Here is a 15527-nt window from a genome sequence, read left to right as displayed (position 1 = left end):
CTGTCCGAGTCAGAGGACTCCAAAGCACTTTACACTACAGGGTATCATTCATCCATTCACACACTGATGGTGATGAGCTACAATGTAACCACAGCTGCCCTTCGGTGCACTGACAAAGGCAAGGCTTTCTAAGCACAGGCGCCACCTCCTACCACCACCAGTGGGTGAGGTGGGTTAAGTGTCTTGCCCAAGGACACAAAAACTCTGTCGGGAGCCGGGATTGAACCTGCACCCTTCCGATAACTGGACAACCCGCTCTACCTCCTGAGCTACTACTGCTGAATATGTCTTCTCTAAAATGCTTGCATAAGTCATTCTTGCATTAATTATTTTCATCAGTTCAAACTGTTTGGTGCAGATAAAAGCTCCTGTGTTGTGCAACTGTTATGGCCTCATCTCAGACCCTTAAAGAACCAGTAGGCCCAGATGCTAGCGCTGCAGCAGAAAGTATAAGAACCACTTGCAATATATCATCACACAATACAGTAACACCTCATATCAAGGCTAAGGATGAATACTTTGCTGTTGTTTTATTTGCATATTTTTGTGAGATACAGTTTGTCATCGTTGTGTTGCTCCGAGACCTTTGCACCGTGGCTTTTGTGCGTGTTGGTGAACTAAGATTTAGTATCAGCTAGGCAAAAACACCTCTCCATCTCGCTCGTCACCACACCTCTCTGTCTTAGTGTGCTTTCACTTGAGTGTAAGGAGATCCAATGGAAACTTCTCAGTTTTCGTTGGCTTGTTGTCGGAGCAGTGGGGATGGATTTATTATTACTGGTTTAAAGAACAAGAGTTGTAGTCTGATTGTGTGGCAGAGTAAAATCTGCAGTGGAAGGCTTTGTTTGTCTGGCTGCTTTACATAACGATGATCAGTCTCAGCAAAAGGGGAAGGAAGCAAGTCAAGCTTGAAAAACCGGCTCAGCTGCTTCACTTGTCAAAAAAAAACAAGTCACGGGAGCGTTTATTAGTTCTGCTCTGCGTTACTGATCAGTCATCCTCCTTATCTACGCCTCACACCTTTTCTTCTAGAACTCTGTCCCTTGGCTCCTAAAACAGCCTCAGGTACTTGTGTTTTTTTGTACTTTAACTTGTTGAATAGCACCACCCTACCCTCTGTGTGGATAGCTGAGTGTTCAAGGTTCAGGAAGATAAGGAGAGGTGAGCGGCTGACGCCGAGCTTGTGTTGTGTTACCAAAGGATCATATTACTGAGCACAGCGGGTTGGGTGAAACCGTAGCTGCTTTCAGATCGCTGGGACTCCAAACCAGGAGTTGGGACTGAAAGAGTTTTGAAGAAGCTACAAAACAGACGGCTTCCTGTTGTGAAGACGAGTGTTACCATGGGTGAGAAGACAAAACACTCTCTGCTGCTGCTGCTGCTGTGTTTGTCAGGGCTTGTACACCGTTCTGCTGCCTTCATGTTTTGGACTGCCATTGTGGAAACAAGATATGTGAATAGCAACAGTACTGTGGGCAAGTACTGTGAGTGCGGAGTGTATGGCCGTAACTCCCCTCTGGACCAAGCTTCGGGTATTGTTGTGCTTCCAGCAGGAGATCCCTTTGGCTGCGGCACAGAGAGCGACTACAGCCGCAACTCCAGCTACCCACCTTGGATCGCCCTGGTGAAAAGGGGCAACTGCACCTTCAGTGAAAAGATTAATGCCGCCAAAGATCATGGAGCCGCTGCCGTGGTTGTGTACAACATGGACGGCAGTGGAAACGACACCACTCACATGGCACACCCAGAGGCAGAGGGTATAGTGGCCATCATGATTGGCAACTTTAAGGGCATGGAGATAGTCAAGATGGTGAATAATGGAGTTGATGTCATGATGATAATCGATGCAGGCAACCCTCATGGACCATGGCTAGACACCTACTGGCTGCACTTCCTGTCCATTTCATTTTTCATCGTGACAGCGGCATCATTCTCCTACTTTGTGTTCATCTCTGCAAGCCGTCTCTACAATCTGAGCAGCCTGAGGCGCAGCCAAAAGAAGCTGAAATCTGAAGCCAAGAAAGCTATCGCGCGTCTGGAAGTGCGCACTCTGAAAAGAGGGGATGAGGAAACAACATCTGACTCTATGTGTGCTGTGTGCATTGAGTCCTACAAAGCTGGTGACGTGGTGACGGTGTTGACGTGTGACCACATCTTCCACAAAACCTGCATCGAGCCCTGGCTGCTTGAGAGGAGGACCTGCCCCATGTGTAAGTGCGACATCCTGAAGGCCCTGGGAGTCGAGGATGATGCCAAGGACAACATCTCCACATCTTCACCACCAGAGGTCACTGTGATCACAGTGGCAGGAGGAGATGCCTTGTATGAAGTCCCACTGAACACATCCATGAACACCGACCCCATGGGTACCGACCCAGAGAGGCAAGAGCATCGCTATGACAACAGGGCCTTTGAGGGAGACTCAGAGGCTGCAAGAGGATGAACATCAGCAAAAACAAACCTGTAGACATTAACATTTCTTCTTTTGCTCATTTGCAACGAAATGGAATCATCAAGCTCAAACATGAGAGAATAATTCTATACAGCAGAGCTGGTGCAACAAAAACTATTAAGATTTAAATGATTAAATCTGTGTAATTAGATATATTCTTATTTTCTTTGAGTGGAGATGTGTGTGTGTGTGTGTGTGTGTGTGTGTGTGTGTGTGTATGTGGAGTTATCTGGGAGGATTTTATTACACTTTAACACCATCTCATAACGTGACACCAGTGTCACATTTCTGTTTTGCATGGTCAGCACAGCAGCCGTGGGTTTATAGACTCAAAGTGCAGGGAAGGATTTGACTATATCTTTGTTTATTGGGGCCAAACTTTCTTCATGTAGCCTGCATCACTCACAGTAACAATTAACTATTATCATTTAGGCAAAGGCAGTCATTTTTTTTCTTTTTTCCCACTAAACTTCATTTAGTTCACAGTATTTCTGTTTTTTGTTTAAGTGGATTTTTCCATTATCAGTGGGTGTGTCTGTCAGATTTTACTTACCAACACACCCATGAACACACCCTTCACCTGCAGAATGACCCATGCTGTCCTTCCATTAGCCAAGAATATCACCTGGAGCAGAGGGGAGCTTTAGCTACACGGCAGTGAAAATGAATGTCCAAGAGGCTGTAGATAATCTTGTAAAACATATTTTCTTAACTGTTGGATAGCTGGAAATGCTTTATTTTAAGATTATTTTTAATTTACAAAGTTATATTTTAATAATGGTACAGTTCTGTCTAAACGGCTGATTTTTGGCTACAAATCCTCGTCTTCCTGGTTTAGATCAGCACTCCACCCATGAGATTTGGTTGACATTTGAAGCACGTCAAAGATTTTTCCTATTCCAAGACTAAATGTGTCCATGTGATGATAAATCTAATGAGTGGTTTCACTTCTTTAACTGGCAGGGATACGCCGATGATGGTACTTTATGTGGTTGAATTATTGCTGTTGTACAGATTCAGAGTCTTAAATTGCACTGTGGAGATACATCTAACGTTTGTATTAAATCACATTGATGCTCACTGGAATTCAATAAATCCCTCAAAGTGAGGCTGCTTCTGCAACCAAACATCTTTGTTAGAATGATGTTTCTATAAACAATGTAGGAAGGACATTTGTGACTCTACTTTTGAGAAACAGCACAGGAAGTGGGGGTTGTCACTTTTTATGGTGGCTGAAAAACAAATGCAGATGACCTCAACTGGAAGAGCATCCCATTTCTGATGAATAGAGTTGCTGAGAAAAGGTCAACACACTAAAACTCTGCAAGAAGTTAGGAAAACTAGTGCTGCTTTAAATTAAGGCGATTTCTAGGATTGTTTATGTTTACTGATTTTACCATGAAGGAGAAACATTTACTCACATGATATAGTTTAGTCTTTCTGAAAAACGGATAATAAAGGTAATCATTTGTCACCATAATAAAAGTTTCCCTGACAACAAGCGACATGCTGCTCTAAATTAGGGAAACTATTTGTTCATATTTATTCCAGTTCAAGTTGTTTTTCCTGTTTTGTTGTTTATGAAGTAGAATATTAATGCTTCTCTCTACAGCTGGTTTCCCTGCTTACAAAACAACAGCCACAGTCTCCTTTCCCTTTAAGAGTCTGTGTTTCAGGGGGTGAAGTGATAATGGCTATTCTGAACAGGAGGAAGCTCATACCTCAGGCCTGAGGGGGATAATCATCACACCGCATAGGCGGGCCTGACTGAGCAGGTGGAGGTAGACAGCTGCTTAGTAATGGAATGTTCTTTCATGAAATTTTAGTAGCCGCATGAAAATGTGTAGAAAGGAGAACCTTTAGTGGAACTGGATTTTGAGCCAGACTTTCACAAAAAATGTTCTAAGGACTTTGTGTTGTCCAAACTAGGAACCAAAACTTCACTTAACCATTGCAAACAACAGATCTGGGATGGGATGTCAAGCTTGGACCGGATTGCTTACTTTAGGAGCTGTGACAAGCGGTGTTGGGAATTTTACTTTTAAAAAGTGATTAGTTGTAGTTACTGATTACTTACCGAGTTACAAGATTATAAAAGTAACTAATTACTAAGAAAAATAACTATTTCGTTACTTTTTTCAGTAAAGAATGCAAGAAAATGGGTTTCTCCTCTTATTAAACTTACTTATTTTACTATAAATTACTACAATACTGAAATTATAAATGACTAATGACTGGAACATAAAAAAATGTATGTCCAATTTTTTTTTATAAAACTGAATAATTGAAATAAATGGGCACTTAACAGGAGGAACTACAAACAGGAACATTACCCTAATATAGACATTAAAATGTCACTGTATGATATTTAAAAAGACCCCAATCAGCTAAAATTTATAATTGCAAATAGAAACCCCTGCAAACGTCCCTGAGCCTTTAAATGGTCTCTCAGTCTAGTTAAATTACTGAAATAAATGTAAGTTTGCACAGTATTTTAATTTTTCCATCTTCACATAATTGTGCGCTTTTAGTAGCATTTCTGTTGCTGCTAATCTCATAATGGTTAAATAAATAAATAAATAAAATCCTTTAAAGTTACAGCAGAAGAGGCACAAATCTGATAGAGAACTTAAATGTACTAACTTGGAGCAGATATAAACACAGAAGAGCTGAAGCTGGGTGGTAAACACACACAGGTAGTTCTAAAAACACCTGAGCGCCCATGACGTTTGAGACTGATGTAACTAGTGTTACAGCGGGACTAAAGAAATGATCAGAAACAGGTTACAGTTGGATGGTCTAGGAAGGTAGAAGATTGTGACGTCTGAGCGGTGAACAGGTGAGCGGACCTTCGGGACGTCCCGCTGTCACGCCAAGAAGGGCATGGCTGCAGATTCGCGCCTGCAGCGGCGAATCTGTGGGTCTGCAGCTGTAGATTCATCACGTCTAAGTCGTTCTCCACGGGCCGTGATGCGATTGGATGAAAACATCCACCTCTTTAGCTCCCGATCAGCTGATGACAGCTTCAACACACGGCGCTGCTGAATTGTCTTATCAGTAACGGAAACAGCGTTATGATAAAAGAAGAATTAATTAGATTACTCCTTACTGAAAAAAATTTTTTTTAGTAACGCTGTTATTTTAAACAACGTTATTCCAATCACTGGTGACAATCTATTTCCCCCATTACAGATTTCTGGTTTTTGCTTTTTGTGCCTCTTAAAAGATATGCATTCAGTTTCAATGGGAGTTTACGGTTAACTGAGTATTAACCATTTAATGGCTTCAATAAACGATAAAACTCATTTTGGGAAACGTGCATCCCGAACACACACAAACAATACACTAAGTAGTGTTTCCATGGCGTTATACATTGTGATTTATTAGTAGATACTCTAATTTGTAACATATTCAATTCAATTCAATTCAAGTTTATATATATAGCGCCAAATCACGACAAGAGTTGTCTCAAGGCACTTCACATAGTAAACATTCCAATTCAGATCAGTTCATTAAGCCAATCAGAAATAATGTTTCCAAGGAAACCCGCAAATTGCATCAAGTCACTAGCCACGTTTACATGCGCATATTTAATCGGATTGAATGCCCATTCAGATTGAAAATTCTGCATGTAAACATGTCAATCAGAATATTCTGATCCGATTCGGCCCGATCGGATTGAAATTTCAATCCGATTGAGAGAGGTGGTTTATTCCGTTCTTCATTCCGATTGACGTGCATGTGCACAGCCATTGTATGGCAAGCCAAATGAGCATTTATTCTGATATCAGGATATCAGCCAGAATTGTCATGAACATGTAAGCCATTTCTGTCCACTAGTTAACTAGTTAGACATGTTTGTGTCAACTAGTTAAATATCGAGGGTGAAAATGTGCCCACTAGTTAACTAGTGACAGCAGAAATGCGCACTAGTTAACTAGTGAACACATTTAGGCTTCAGTAGTTAACTAGTTGACACAAAAACTGCTCACTAGTTAACTAGTAAAAGCAGAAATGCATAGCAGTCAGCTACTTGAAGGTATTTGTCTCACTAGTTAACTAGTGAGGGTCAAAATGTGCACACTAGTTAACTTGTGGTAGAGATAAATGCGCACTAGTTAACTAGTGAACATATTTTGGCTTCACTAGTTAACTAGTTGACACATAAATGGCTCACTAGTTAACTAGTAAAGACCAAAATGCATACCAGTCAGCTAGTTGAAGGTTTTTGTGTCTCACTAGTTAACTAGTGATGGCCAAAATGTGCACACTAGTTAACTTGTGGTAGACATAAATGTGCACTAGTTAACTAGTGAACACATTTTGGCTTCACTAGTTAACTAGTTGTCACATAAATGGCTCACTAGTTAACTAGTAAAGGCCAAAGTGCATACCAGTCAGCTAGTTGAAGGTTTTTTGTGTCTCACTAGTTAACTATTGATGGCCAAAATGTGCACACTAGTTAACTAGTGAAGGCTTAACTCCTAACTAGTTAACTAGTTGGAGTAGGGCAGTGCCACTAGTTAACTAGTGAACCATTAATGGCTCACTAGCTAGCTAGTTGATGGCAGCAGGCTCACTAGTTACCTAGTTGATGCATCCATTGTCCAAACTAGTTAACTAGTGAGGACATAAATGTATACTAGTAAACTAGTTCAAGTCTACATTCACACTAGCTAGCTAGTTGCGCAGAATTCTAATTAGGAGGCGGAGAATTTCTCAAATTAAGACTCTCTATTGGCTCCCTGTGTCAAAATAAAATATGACAACCAATCACAGTGCGGAATTTCGTAAAATCCCACCCCAAACATTTGCATGCGGCACACAAGTTAACATGCTGGCCAGAGGAACCTCAGCTAGTGAACTAGTAGTGGCTTCAGTGTGACACTTACATGTAAACTTGTGAAGGCAGAACTGCTCACTAGTTAACTAGAGAGGGTACAAATGTCCACTAGTTAACTAGTGAGGTGCAAAATAAGTGTCACTAGTTCACTAGTGGGCCCCAAATCGCCCACAAGTTAACTAGTAAGGTGCGGATATGCTCACTAGTTAACTAGTGAGGTGCAGATTTGCTCACTAGTTAACTAGTGCGCCCTAAAGCGCCCACTAGTTAACTAGTAAGGTGCAAAAAAGCATCACTAGTTAACTTGTAAAGTGCAGATATGCTCACTAGTTAACTAGTGGGCCCCAAAATGTCAACATGTTAACTAGTAGGGTGCGGATTTGCTCACTAGTTAACTAGTGAGGCACAGATATGCTCACTAGTTAACTAGTGATGTGCGGATTTGCTCACTAGTTAACTAGTGAGGTGCAGATTTGCTCACTAGTTAACTAGTGTGCCCTAAAGCACCCACTAGTTAACTAGTAAGGTGCAAAAAAGCATCACTAGTTAACTTGTAAAGTGCAGATATGCTCACTAGTTAACTAGTGGGCCCCAAAACGCCAACTAGTTAACTAGTAGGGTGCGGATTTGCTCACTAGTTAACTAGTGAGGCACAGATATGCTCACTAGTTAACTAGTGAAGTGCGGATTTGCTTACTAGCTAACTAGTGAGGCGCGGATTTGCTCACTAGTTAACTAGTGAAGTGCGGATTTGCTCACTAGTTAACTAGTGAGGTGCGGATTTGCTCACTAGTTAACTAGTGAGGTGCGGATTTGCTCACTAGTTAACTAGTGAGGTGCGGATTTGCTCACTAGTTAACTAGTGAGGTGCAGATATGCTCACTAGTTAACTAGTGAGGTGCAGATATGCTCACTAGTTAACTAGTGCGCACAAGACGCACACTAGTTGCTGTTTTTGGAGCAATCTAGTTTACTTGTTATGTAAAAATGTGTTCTTACTAGTTAACTAGTGACAAATTTACCTTCACTAGTTAACTAGTTGACATATTTGGCCTTTCTAGTTCACTTGTAATGGGACAGGAAGCACTCACTAGTTAACTAGTGAGCATATCTGCATTATAATTTTTTCTCACTAGCTTATAGAGGGCAAACTGAGCCTTACATGTTAAGTAGTGAACACAAAACACTGTCACTAGTTAACTAGCTGCAGAAAAATGCCCCTAAAACTAGTAAATTTGTGGAATTTGAATAAATACACACTTGGCTGGCATTCTGTGTAACATGTTAACTAGTTCGACCGCTGTACTGCTCACTAGTTAGCTAGTGAGCAAATCCGACCTTTACATGCAAATGAAGAAATGCAGAACAGCTATGTGATTGGTCCATGTAGGACTGAGAAACAGAGAAAGTATGGCGGACTCTGTTCAGGCTGTTCTAAGAGAAAATTTGATAAACTAAGATCGTTTGAGCACATAAATATGTTTTGACGATATTTGTAGCGAGAAAGTTGTGGTGTATTGCTGTAATCTTTGTTCAGTTAACGTGTGCAGTCTTTAGTTTTCAGTTATTAGTCTGAAAAAGCCTGGAGGCGGAAGGCAGCGGCAGACAGCATGTCTGTTTCTGTTGACAGGAAAGTGCAGAAACTCCGCAGAAATCTCCGTCAGATATATTGTTTCACATTTGTACGGAAGCGACAAGTTTATAATAATAAAAAAGGCTCTATTTTACATACGTTGCTGTAAAGCCTCCAGCACTCATAGTGTTTTAAAGGTATGAATTTGCGAGGAGATGTAGCACCTAGTGCCGGTGGTCTAGTGACTGACGCGTTCGCCTGCAATGGTGAAGGTCGCGGGTTCGATACTGGATTATACACTTTAGTTGTGTACATTATTTCACTTCTTTTCTTTTGCATAATTTTTGTATTTATGTCAACAAGAAACAAAATACGTAACGGATTAGTGGGCAGAGTTACACACACACACACACACACACACACACACACACACACACAAAACATGTTAACAAGTATTTTATGAGTATGAATCTGATTATTGCCGACAGTCGATATTTAAGCATGTGTGTCCCCCTTCCTCAATCCATCCTCGCAAAATAAAATCATCGGCACAGCACAGCAGGCTTTCTCTTGATCCAGAACTAGCACTTCGAAATTGATCATGTCCGCGGCCATCTGCTGCACAATCAGCTGCTCGCATCGCGGGAAACATTGAAAACAGCTTCATGAACTGAGACACAACAGGGTTAACATCGACAAAAAAATCCACAAATAAATCTAAATAATTAATGCCATTTCCGTCTTTTTCGTTGAAATATACAAATAGCAGATCATAAATCTAGAGCAGAAAAAGCTGCTGCAGGAAGCAGGGTTTGTAGTTATTCATGCACCAATTCATCAATGTGATTATTGATCAAGATCAGGTAAACTGATATTAATGTTGCAACATTTCATTTGATCATCTGAATGATACCACACAACTGAATGACCTGTTGAGTCTCTGCATATTCAGGTATTTACTACGGAAAACAAACAACAGCAGGCAGCAGCAGGACTCCCCATGTTATTTCTCGGGTCGCTGGCCCGCGGTCGTCGGGGCCGCTGCGGTCAGCTCTTAGCCGGGAAGCCCTCGTTCGGCTGCGTGGGCTGCTTCACCGTGGACCAGCTCCCAGCAGCCGCTGGTCGGGCAAAACGCTCTGGCTGCAGCTCCGATCAGACCCTACCAACACCTCGCCACAGACAGCACCGCATTAAAAGCCCACAATTACGACCCGCTCCCCAAAGTTACAGTTCTCAAGCACTGATGAACACATAAATAACCCACAACAGCTATGAAATGTGTGTTATTTACGGCAAAAAGGAGATATTTTTCAAGCCGACGTGCCAATGTTAACCGCAGTTGGCTTGGAAATGTGCTGATTTTATTATTTTTGTCAATTAAAATCCCCCTTGTTTGCTCTTACGTTTTACGAAAACGCAATATTAATTAAAGCACGCTTTAGTGATCAGCATGTAAAGCAAAGAAGAAATGTGAACATTTCAACCCATTTCGAACCAACCAGTAATATGATTTCTTAATACGGTGCAGCGGCAGCATTTAAAAACCAAAATATAGTTTTTACTCTCCAAAAAAAGGAGAAGACAGTCACGGTGCAGCAACCCATTTTAGTCCATTAATCTCCACAATAAATATCCAGACAGAGAATTTCTACGGCCTCGCTGTAAACTCCAATGTCACCCAGGACCAGTCTTAAAGAGACAACGCGCTTAAAGGGAAAGTGTGTAGATTTCTGGCAATAGGGGGTAGTAAATACCAAAGTCACTGCAAACAAGCTGTATTTTTTGTTCAAGTGAGGACCTTACTAACTAATGCTCATAAAGCCAACAAAACTCTCTGGACTCTAGCTGTAACTCTCAAATTAGGATATGAGATTAATGACTCAGGTTCACGCTCCAATACATTAATTGTTTGAGAAATGCATCTTTTTATGTTGAGTGCCATCCGCCAAATAACACACGAGAAAAGGAAGAAGAAGAGTGTTGTTGCACAGTTTTCAAAGGAGTCAAAAACCACCAGCAAAACCATAAATACAGCTAAATAAACATAGAATCCAACATGGCGTCCTCCAGAGAGTCGGACCCTCGCCTGTGTATTTTATTACTATGAAGGGTACATGAACTGATTAGGAACACAATGTAATAGGGTCAAAGGTCAAGGTTGTGTGAGGTCATATATATATCAAAAATTGCCTGAACGGGTTGAATGATTTTGACCAAATCAGAGGTGATAGCTCCCTATCAAAGGTAGATAAACTGATCAGGTCACAACCTCATAGGGTCAAAGGTAAAGGTCGTGTGAGGCCGTATATATGAAAAATTGGTTTTTGTGTGCAATATCTTCTGAACAGGTTGAAATACTTTGACCAAATCGCAGGTGAGAACTCCCTATCTAAGGTAAATAAACTCATGAGGTACAAAACCTCATAGGGTCAAAGGTCAAGGTTGTGTGAGGCCGTATATATGAAAATTTGGCTTTTGTGTGCAATATCTCCTGAACGGGTTGAAGGATTTTGACAAAATCAGAGGTCATAACTCCCTATCAAAGGTAAATAAACTCATCACATACACAAGTTCATAGGGTCAGAGGTCAGTGTCATGAGAGGTAATATATATGACCAGTCAGGCATATCCCGCGACGCTCTGCATCGATTTCCAGGGCTTTCTTGTTTCTACAGAGTTTATGTAGGGTGCTGCTGGTTTGGGGTGTTATGTCAGCAGGCAGAGTTTAGGAGTCTGACAGCTGTGGGGAAGAAACTGTTTCGGGACCTGGTAGTCTTAGTCCATAGGCTCCTGTAGCGCTTCCCAGAGGGCAGGAGGGTGAAGAGTCCATTCGATGGGTGACTGGAGTCTGATGGTTTTCCCTGCCCTTTTCAGACACCAAGAAAAAAGGAGAGTAACTTTATTTTGTTTGTGTGATTTTATTTTGTTGTGTGACTACTGGTTGCAGTTCCCTGTTCAATTGATTGCTGTTCCCTGTTAAATTTAAAAAAGAAAAAAGTCTAAAGTTTTGTTTTGACTGGAGAGAACTAAAAAAGGTTACACTGTCTTCTGGTACTAGCTCAAAATAACAAGTGGTGCTTGCTGCAGAACCACAAAGGCGGAGCTGCACCAGAAGGTGGAGCTGCACCAGAGTCAGCGCCGCCCATTCCAGAATCAGCCCCGCCCATTCCATTAGAGTCAGTCTAATTCCTTCCAGTTGTCAGACTTGATAGCATTCTGGAACCAAAGAGGGTGTTGTAGCTAAAAAATGCGAGATTGAGGACGGAGTTGAGAAGTTAATTGAACAGTTTTTGTAAAGGTTCCATATAATTAAAAATCTAACTTTTGGAACTTTTAATCATGTTATATTGTCATTTCCTCATAAGAAACACGCCAAAGCCATTTTTAGCCTCATTCATGCATTTTCCTCCCATCTCAGCTTCAATTTGGTCTCCTCCCCCGAAGCGGGTCTGGTCTTGGTTCTCAAATCTGGATATTCTGTGAATTTTCTGACAAATTATTTCTGAAATGACTTCTACTGAGACACCGCCAATAAACCATACATCCCATCTCAGAGACACACTGGGCAGCACAATTACATGTAACGCCACTTGATTTATAACAGATGTGGTGGTGTAGTGGTTATGGAGTCAGGTTGACATGCTGTTTCGCCTCCCAGTAGTGTAAGTTTTAGGTAGTTTACAACCTCTTTTCTTCATTTCTAGCTACACTTGCCAGTACTATGTTTACAACAATTTACTGGTATACCGTTTAACATATAATGTGTTTATTTATTTATTTATTTATTCGTTTATTTAGCCAGTGTGAGTCCATTTGTGAGCAGAGTTTCAACTAAAATGCTGTTTAGGAACGACCAAATTCAAAGAACTTTTAGCGACATAAATATTTTGCTGAAAAGAAACATTACAACTAAAATATAAACAAATTGAATGTGGCTAAATAGACTGCTGATGACCCCACCGAGAATCGAACCAGCATCAGCTGAGGGGAAAGCAAAATCCAACTCAGCAATTTTACCACTAGACTACCAGAGGCCATTCAATAGACTGAAGTGCTGTTGTACCCCACTTTTATTAGACCAGCTGTAGGCAGATATTCGTTAAAAGAAACCTTTTCATTTCGAGATATATTCAGTCTTTGTCATGTAGCAAGTTATATTTATCTTGTTTAATTGGAGTATAGAACATAGCATTAACGACTGTAAACTAGTAACAGCCGTAATTCATGTGGGTCAGGTCAGTTTGCGATAAAGTTGAAAACAAAAACGGAAGTCAGTGGGCTAGGCTGAGTTTGCGTGAATGGGCGGGGTGCAGCTCCGCCTTTGTGGTTTTGCAGCCAGCACCCTCTCCAAAATAACCACAGTTTTTTCCCTCAGTGTCATTTGATCTATTTCTTGGGAAGATGGATGGATGGATGGATGGAGATATATATATATATCAATAATTATTTTTAATATAGCCTTTTTCAATACCAAACTTTCAATACCAAACAAAAATGAACTACAATAAAATTACTGGCACACTAAATTCCAATTCTCCTCAATGGGACTTGAACTCGCCAACTGATCTCCCTTACACGACACCAAACGAGGTGCTTTACTTGATTTGGGAGGGGGGAATAAAAGCAGTAAAACAATAAAACTTTGAACATTACAACACAAAGAGAAAATAAATAATGTTACAGCAATTGCGGAATGCCATCTGCGGGATTCGAACCCGCCGCAACGACCAACCAGTAGGTGTCAAACCATGACTAATGAGTGCAAGCCTTGGCGCTCAGGGACACCCATCAGATTGTGAGGCCACAGCACATACGTTTTAGACTGGGTGGGATTCTTATACCCAACAGGAGTCTTCTGCCCGCCTTCTCATTAGAATATGCATAATTTGTGTTTCAGGCACTAGTTAACTAGTGAGCTGCTGCACTCCCACACATGTAAACTGGTGAAATTTCAATTGTTCCACTAGTTAACTAGTGGACAAAAATGGTCAGCTTGTATGTGTTTTTAGATGCAACTAGTTAACTAGTGAGCAAATCCGCACCTCACTAGTTAACTAGTGAGGTGCAGATATGCTCACTAGTTAACTAGTGAGGTACTAGTGAGGTGCAGATATGCTCACTAGTTAACTAGTGAGCATATCTGCACCTCACTAGTTAACTAGTGAGCAAATCCGCACCTCACTAGTTAACTAGTGAGCATATCTGCACCTCACTAGTTAACTAGTGAGCAAATCCGCACCTCACTAGTTAACTAGTGAGCAAATCCGCGCCTCACTAGTTAACTAGTGAGCAAATCCGCACCTCACTAGTTAACTAGTGAGCATATCTGCGCCTCACTAGTTAACTAGTAAGCAAATCCGCACGTCACTAGTTAACTAGTGAGCATATCTGCGCCTCACTAGTTAACTAGTGAGCAAATCCGCACCCTACTAGTTAACTAGTTGGCGTTTTGGGGCCCACTAGTTAACTAGTGAGCATATCTGCACCTTACTAGTTAACTAGTGATGCTTTTTTGCACCTTACTAGTTAACTAGTGGGCGCTTAATGGTGCACTAGTTAACTAGTGAGCAAATCTGCACCTCACTAGTTAACTAGTGAGCATATCCACACCTTACTAGTTAACTTGTGGGCGTTTTGGGGCCCACTAGTGAACTAGTGACACTTATTTTGCACCTCACTAGTTAACTAGTGGACATTTGTACCCTCTCTAGTTAACTAGTGAGCAGTTCCGCCTTCACAAGTTTACATGTAAGTGTCACACTGAAGCCACTACTAGTTTACTAGCTGAGGTTCCTCTGGCCAGCATGTTAACTTGTGTGCCGCATGCAAATGTTTGGGGTGGGATTTTGCAAAATTCCGCACTGTGATTGGTTGTCATATTTTATTTTAACATAGTGAGCCAATAGAAAGCCTCAATTTGAGAAATTCTCTGCCTCCTAATTAGAATTCTGTGCAACTAGCTAGCTAGTGTGAATGTAGGCTTGAACTAGTTTACTAGTATACATTTATGTCCTCACTAGTTAACTAGTTTGGACAATGGATGCATCAACTAGGTAACTAGTGAGCCTGCTACAATCAACTAGCTAGCTAGTGAGTCATTAATGGTTCACTAGTTAACTAGTGGCACTGCCCTACTCCAACTACTTAACTAGTTAGGAGTTTTGCCTTCACTAGTGAACATGTGGACACTTTGAACTGTCACTAGTTAACTAGTGAGACACAAAAACCTTCAACTAGCTGACTGGTATGCATTTTAGCCCTTACTAGTTAACTAGTGAGCCATTTTTGTGTCACCTAGTTAACTAGGAAGCCAAAATGTGTTCACTAGTCAACTAGTGGGCATTTCTTCTGTCACTAGTTAACTGGTGTGCACATTTTGGCCATCACTAGTTAACTAGTGAGACACAAAAACCTTCAACTAGCTGACTGGTATGCATTTTGGCCTTTACTAGTTAACTAGTGAGCCATTTTGTGTCACCTAGTTAACTAGTGAAGCCAAAATGTGTTCACTAGTTAACTAGTGAACATTTCCGTCTCCCACTAGTTAACTGGTGGGCTCATTTTGACCCTGACTAGTTAACTAGTGAGACACAAATACCTTCAACTAGCTGACTGGTATGCATTTTGGCCTTTACTAGTTAACTAATGAGCCATTTTTG

General features: G+C 41.2%; 1 protein-coding gene across 1 annotated transcript; it reads left to right on the top strand.

Annotated features, from left to right (window-relative positions):
* The first annotated feature begins 423 nt into the window (after positions 1–423).
* Positions 424–3579, top strand: rnf128a (ring finger protein 128a). The gene has a single exon (XM_015953553.3). The coding sequence runs from the start codon at positions 1343–1345 to the stop codon at positions 2441–2443; it is 1101 nt and encodes a 366-aa protein (XP_015809039.3). The 5' UTR covers positions 424–1342; the 3' UTR covers positions 2444–3579.
* The last annotated feature ends 11948 nt before the right edge of the window (positions 3580–15527 follow it).

The sequence above is a fragment of the Nothobranchius furzeri genome, chromosome 9 (genome assembly GCF_043380555.1).
Source record: "Nothobranchius furzeri strain GRZ-AD chromosome 9, NfurGRZ-RIMD1, whole genome shotgun sequence".
NCBI classification, from domain to species: Eukaryota; Metazoa; Chordata; class Actinopteri; order Cyprinodontiformes; family Nothobranchiidae; genus Nothobranchius; species Nothobranchius furzeri.
This window is presented reverse-complemented; position numbering and strand designations above follow the sequence as displayed.

What these genes read in the sequence shown, in the direction of transcription:
- rnf128a (XM_015953553.3), top strand. Translation starts at nt 1,343, where the DNA reads ATGGGTGAGAAGACAAAACACTCTCTGCTGCTGCTGCTGCTGTGTTTG.